This window comes from Siphateles boraxobius, unplaced genomic scaffold, assembly GCF_051911475.1.
Source record: "Siphateles boraxobius isolate OS27281-9 unplaced genomic scaffold, OSU_SipBor_1 11, whole genome shotgun sequence".
NCBI classification, from domain to species: Eukaryota; Metazoa; Chordata; class Actinopteri; order Cypriniformes; family Leuciscidae; genus Siphateles; species Siphateles boraxobius.
In genome coordinates this window covers 18,381,215-18,387,902 of record NW_027508711.1, presented here as the reverse complement: position 1 = coordinate 18,387,902, position 6,688 = coordinate 18,381,215, and the positions used below count along the sequence as shown (strand labels likewise).

Genomic DNA, 6,688 nt, shown 5'->3' with positions numbered 1-6,688 from the left:
ATGTGAATACCGCAACGGATACTTTATGCTCCACATTAACTTCTTCTTTAGACACTATCTGCCCTCTCTCCTCCAGGCCAGCACGCGCTACCCCCTCTAACCCCTGGTTATCTGAAGTTCTTCGGGAACACCGGACTAAACTCAGGGCAATGGAGAGGAAATGGCGCAAATCAAAAGATACATCTGACCTGAGTATGTACCAATCTCTGCTCTCTTCCTTTTCTGCTGATGTTCATGCCGCAAAATCTTCATATTTCCACAACAAGATCAACTCCTCCTCTAACACACGAACACTTTTCAAGACATTCAACTCTCTCCTCTGTCCACCTCCACCACCACCCACCTCCTCGCTAACTGCTGATGATTTTGCTAACTTCTTCACTAACAAAACAACAACCATTAGCAGTCAGTTCTCTCCTCCACACACACAGGAACCTAGTCCAACCTCTCCCACAGCCAATAACCTTCTCTCCTCCTTCTCTCCTCGAACCGAGGAAGAAGTATCTAAACTTCTCCTCTCCAGTCATCCTACCACCTGCCCTCTAGACCCCATCCCCTCACACCTTCTTCAAGCCATCTCTCCCACACTTCTACCAGCACTCACACACATCATCAACTCATCCCTGCATACTGGCATTTTTCCTACAGCATTTAAGCAGGCTCGGGTAACCCCACTGCTTAAAAAACCAACTTTAAACACATCACTTCTAGAGAATTACAGACCTGTCTCTCTCCTACCTTTCATTGCAAAAACACTTGAAAGAGTTGCTTTCAACCAAGTATCATCTTTCCTGTCTCTGAATAACCAGCTGGATGTTAACCAATCTGGCTTCAAGAAAGGGCATTCGACCGAGACCGCATTACTTTCAGTCACAGAAGCCCTGCGGATCGCCAAAGCTGCTTCCAAATCATCAGTTCTCATTCTCCTAGACCTGTCTGCTGCCTTCGACACTGTGACTCATCAGATCCTTCTGTCCACCCTCTCATCACTGGGCATCACTGGATCTTCCCTCCACTGGTTTGAGTCCTATCTCACAGGTAGGTCATTCAGGGTCGCATGGAGAGGCGAGGTATCCAAAGTACATCGACTGACCATAGGGTTTCCCCAGGGGTCAGTCCTTGGACCCCTCCTCTTCTCCATTTACACCACATCACTGGGACCCATCATACAGGCACATGGTTTGTCTTACCATTGCTATGCTGATGACACCCAGCTCTACCTCTCATTTCAACCAGACGATCCCACAGTAGCTGCACGTATCTCTAGCTGTCTGGCGGACATCTCGGCATGGATGAAGGAACATCACCTGCAGCTCAATCTGGCAAAGACTGAGCTTCTCGTTCTCCCTGCCAATCCGTCTCTACAGCACGACTTCACTATCCAGTTAGACTCATCCTCAATCACCCCATCAAGGTCAGTCAGAAATCTTGGAGTAATCTTTGATGACCAGCTAACCTTCACAGACCACATTTCAAAGACAGCTCGATCATGCAGGTTTGCAATGCACAACATCAGGAAGATCAGGCCTTTCCTAACTGAGCATGCAACACAACTTCTTGTACAGGCCCTGGTTATTTCTAGGCTTGATTACTGCAATGCTCTTCTAGCTGGTCTTCCATCATGTGCAACTAAACCCTTACAATTGATCCAGAATGCTGCTGCTCGTCTTGTATTCAACAAGCCCAAAAGGGCCCACGTCACTCCGCTGTTCATCTCCCTGCATTGGCTACCACTCGCTGCTCGAATCAAGTTCAAGGCGCTGACACTCGCTTACAGATGGTCCACCGGCTCAGCTCCCTCCTACTTTCACCCGCTCCTACGGGTCTACATCCCTACCAGAAGCCTACGATCGGCCAAGGAGCGACGGCTCGTGGTGCCTTCACAGCGAGGCATAAAATCACTGTCCAGAACATTCTCATTCACGGTTCCATGCTGGTGGAATGACCTACCCACCCTCGTCCGTAATGCAGAATCCCTGACAGCATTCAAAAGACAACTGAAAACTCATCTCTTCCGTGAGCACTTAACATAAAAAAATAAAAAAAACCCTTTCTCTTGAAATCTTCGCTTGTCTGGTTTATGCTACTCCGAGCAATGTTTGAACTTTGTATTCTGAGCACTTCTTGCGTTGTTTTTGCCTCTCCACGATGACTCGCTTGGTTTAATCCTCAAATGTAAGTCGCTTTGGATAAAAGCGTCTGCTAAATGACTAAATGTAAATGTAAATGCGTTTATGTTTGCGCGAATCATTTTACACCAGACATCTTTGTGAACGAGGGTCAGTACAAAGCAGACTTTGCTAAAAGTTGTTACTCTAGGACAGGGCTCTACGCTAATTTTTTTACCAAGGAGTACATGTGCTCCTAAATGAAAAAATTTAGGAGCACACAAAGAAATTTGAGAGCACAGTTTTTTTTTATTATTAGTTTATTAAACAAATGAACATTTCATGCATATACTGCGCATGCAAAATCACACATTGGCCTAGATGCAAAGGATATCGGTCGTCCAGCTTCTTTTATATGTTGGCCGTCTGGAACGCTTAGAGGTCAGCCAGCGGTTCACAGCAGGAATAGGATCGAACTCCTCGACAGAAGGCCTCTCCTCATCAGGTCTTTGGTGGTGGAGACCCCAAGGCAGCTTCTTGCCGAAGTCTTAATGCGATTCTGCGCAGAGAAGCCTCGCTCACACTGGGCGGCTGAAATGGGCAGCACCAGCATAATCTGCACCAACTGCAGTATGTTCTAGAGAAAAGATACTTTTTAATTTCATTTAAACTCTTACCATTAACTTATCAAACCAACCTTAGAAGGATACCATACGCAACCACTCAGTACTGTTGGCCTACCTTGTAATCAAGCCTGTAGGGGTCCTTTGTCAACATGGTCTCCCAAAGGCCACTGTAGGACTTGTCTTTGAAATTGTGGCTGATCAGGGTTTTCAGGCCCTGCCACTCATCCTGGATTGCAGCCAAGTTGCACCCCGGTCTGCAAGTTTGAACAGAGCAATTGAGTTTTCAAATATGCAAACATTACATTGTCTCAATGGCAATGCAGTGGCATAAATTCTTACCTCTCTAGAGGCTCCTTGAAATGCCTCACCAGGTCTGCAACATCATCATCACCAAATGTGAGAAGGCTGACCTGGTCTTCTGGCCATATGTCAGGGTTTAGCACTGGGGTTCATTGGGGTCCACTTGTCTCATCCTTCAGCAAACTACCAAACCTGGCTTTGAGGTCTCCCATTCCGATGTTGATGGCCGCCTCCATGTGCTGCCTCAGCTGGGGATTAGTGAGGTATGTGAAGCCTTTCAGATTCCCCTTCAGTTTTATTCCCTAAAACAGAGGTCACACACAGAGGCAGACAGACAGACACACCAACACACAATGAAATATCTGGCCATTTGTTCGTCTCTATTTTTTTAAAGGCTTCTCCAATCTTCACTGCCTTTCCATCCTTATCCTCTTATTGTTTGTATTGTATTGTGCAACGACAACATTATATAACATTTATAGTCTTAATCATCGATTTCTCTTACATCCTAACAAACTCTCATCCTAACACACCTGGAATTTCCTCGCATCACCCTCCTGCTGAGCGAGAACTTTCTGGATCTTCTCCAGCATGCCTCCTGCCTTTGCCCTACACTTTAGTGCTTCCAGTCTGGTCACTGTCTTCCTCAACTCTGATGTGGCTTGGGGGAGGATTAGGTCATTCCTTTGCAAGGTGAGGCTAAGTAAGGATAGCTCCTCAAACATGTCAGAGAGAAAATGGCAGAATATACAAAAGAGTGCATTCTCCATTTCTCGCTTTATCTGTTAAGTAGTGAGTAAACATGTTAGTTATTTTAAGTTGTTGTTTTTTTATCAGGAAACATCTGTCGATTACTTGATTTTAAAAGTTAATTTGACTTTTGAGCCTATTTTTGTAAATTAGTGGTATTGAATTTACTTAGTAAAACAGACCTTTTTTGCCCGCCCTTGAACTTCTGCTGTTGTTGATGCTACTGCCAGGTGGTCCATGTGCTGCAGAACAATATGAGTACTGGCCTTGGTCATTGGCAAGGTCCTCTTGTCCATGCCGCAAGAATACTTTGAGGGCTCTGTGGACATGGGGGATCCATCGAGTTCCCTTGACGCTAGCTGGTGTACAAATATCCACACCAAGCTCTTGTCCGAGAACATAGAGCTCTCGTTTGGATTTTCCGCTGAAGTGATAAGTCTTCCATATCAGATGTAGAAGATCATATACAACCGACACCTTTGGCTCTTTCTTTTGAACAGTCAGTATCGCCAGCTCTAGCCTGTGAAAGTAAAAAAATAATCTTTCAAACAATTCAAACGAGTCTCTCTCGTGCCAACATAAAACAATAATTTTGTGATATTTTCGGTAACACTTTCTATTAAGATCATGCTTATAATGAATTATAGCCCCATTTATACTTATAAGTATTACTAAATATATATTATAAATACTCATTAAGACTTTTAATTACTGCATTATAGGAACAGTTATAGTTACATTTATATTATCTTTATAAAGACTTATAAGTCGTGCTTAAAAGTACTAAAGCTTTAAAACTCATGCTTAAAGTACTTATAAAAATAATATAAATTGAACTATACCTGTTCTTATAATATAAGTAATGCGTCTTTCTAAATATGTTTATAAAATAGTACTACTTATAAATAATTATAAATGGAGCTATAATACATTATATGCATTGTTTAACATTATCTACAAGCAAATACAAATAAATCATAGAGAAACTTTTTCTTCATTATTTACAAACCTATGTGGCATGCAGTGGATTGGTATTATATGCCTCCCTGCTTCTTTCTGCAGGTGGGCAATCACTCCCCCACGATGGCCCATGTTCACGGAGGCGCCATCTGCCCCAAAGGAGATGCACTTCTTCATCCATGGCCCTCCATCCTCCTCTGGGCAAACAGCACAAAATGCGGCCTTGGTGGCATCCAAAACACCTTGAATGACAACACAAAAAACAATTAAGTTATAAAAGAGTATTTCTGAAAAACTAAATTCTATCTCCATTGCGAATATGATTCAACTTTAGGGCTGCGACTAATGATTATTTTGACTAACGTTAATCTGTTGATTAAGTTATAAAAATAAAGTTGCTTTAAATGAAAGCATAGATTTTGTGTTCGAGTTGATGTTAAGTTACATCATGCAGCGTTTTACATGGCAAAAGCCCACACAGATATGAAGTTGTAACGAAGTGATTGTTCGCAACGTAAATTTACTTAAGTTAATTTACTTTATAACGTTATCCCGCAGACGAAGTTTTATAATTATTGCAGCAATATTCAACTTTACACAAGAATAAAGCCTATAAAGAGAAACAACTTACCTATGGCATGGGAGTGCTCAAGGGTCTGTTGTCCGACCAGGAGATTGACTTTCCATCTTCCAACAAGCGCACATAAACAATCTCACATTCGGTGTTGGATATATCAGTGTCTCCGTCTATTAGAACGGCTAGATACTTCGTGGCTTTCAGCTTCGCTGACAGGCTCTCTCTCATTATGTCAGCAATTTGACCGATCATTTCCGCACATCTTACGTCATTGTCGTATGTGGGATTAATGTCAATTCCGTTTTTGTGGTGGAGTCTGATAAGCGGCCCAAATTTGGCGAACGGTTCCTCTTCTCTCGCAATGAAGTATGCAATGTTTATCTTTATTTTCAGCTGCCTCCTCTTCTCCTCCTCAGATAGCAGCACTTGCCTTTTCAAGGCTGCTGACACTGTGTTCGATGGTTTCTCCTATCTCAACAGGTATAGATCTCGACACAGGATATGCCACCGCGAGATGCTATGTTTCGTTACTCTATCTTTTTTCAAATGTGGTTTTCCTGACACGAACAACGAGTTGCCAGCCTGTTTCTGCCCTCTACAATATTTGCAGAACATGAGGTTGTTCTCGAAATCCAGCCATGGGAAAATATTAAGCCAATTGATATTAAATGTATATGTTCTCCCTTTGCCGGCTCCAGTGGACGTTGAAGCGCTAACGTTAGTCATCATAGGTTCGCCAAAGTTGTTCTCAGCTTGAGGTAAATCTTGTGAAGATACCTCGTTTAAGTTATTTGAACCTTCCAAATCCCCCTCACCTGATTCCTCTTTCTCCTCATCTCTCTTTCGCTTAAAATAAAAACATAAGTTCTTCATTTTTAACTACCAATATTTTCTTTCCCACTGATTGGTTCATTGGTTGCGAATCGTCACTCTCATTTGCATAAAGTTAAGCGCGTCATCATGCTATGTTCACATCGCGCAGTGACCCTGTCACGTCCTCTTGCTTGCTTTCCATGTGAAATCAATGGTATGCTTTGCTTTATCGCGCTGTTGTTCCGTGTATTGAGAACAGCCCCTCACTCGCACACTGTGCTCGTAAATTATTTTTCAAGTTCGCACATAACTATCTTTAGGCACAAATACGAGTGAAATACTCGCACTGTAGAGCCCTGTAGGATAGATCTGTACCAACTGTTCGTGACCCAGCTTACAGTCCCTGGAGTGATAGGCCTAACGTTACTGGTCACGGCAGTAACAACTTTGATATGTTTGGTCTTGTACGGGACTTGCTACTGCCAATACATACACAGACACGCTGCTGTGAGCGAGGAAGACGTGCTGCTGCTGTACAATATAGCGTACATGAA

At 43.0% G+C, this 6,688-nt stretch overlaps 1 protein-coding gene across 1 annotated transcript; it reads right to left on the bottom strand.

Annotated features, from left to right (window-relative positions):
* Positions 1-2,456: 2,456 nt before the first annotated feature.
* On the bottom strand, positions 2,457-5,809 carry LOC143757790 (uncharacterized). Its single transcript, XM_077248584.1, has 6 exons — positions 5,376-5,809; positions 4,794-4,986; positions 3,967-4,304; positions 3,074-3,336; positions 2,850-2,988; positions 2,457-2,745 (listed from the first exon to the last, which is right to left on the bottom strand). Exons 3-4 carry the CDS (start codon positions 4,183-4,185, stop codon positions 3,184-3,186), a joined length of 372 nt encoding a protein of 123 aa, XP_077104699.1. The 5' UTR covers positions 4,186-4,304; positions 4,794-4,986; positions 5,376-5,809; the 3' UTR covers positions 2,457-2,745; positions 2,850-2,988; positions 3,074-3,183.
* Between the last annotated feature and the right edge of the window lie 879 nt (positions 5,810-6,688).

Coding starts and splice junctions, on each gene's coding strand:
- LOC143757790 (XM_077248584.1), bottom strand. CDS start 4,185: ATGTTCTCGGACAAGAGCTTGGTGTGGATATTTGTACACCAGCTAGCG. Junction 3,337..3,966: donor TTCAAGGGCGGGCAAAAAAG/GTCTGTTTTACT, acceptor CCTCTGTTTTAG/GGAATAAAACTGAAGGGGAA.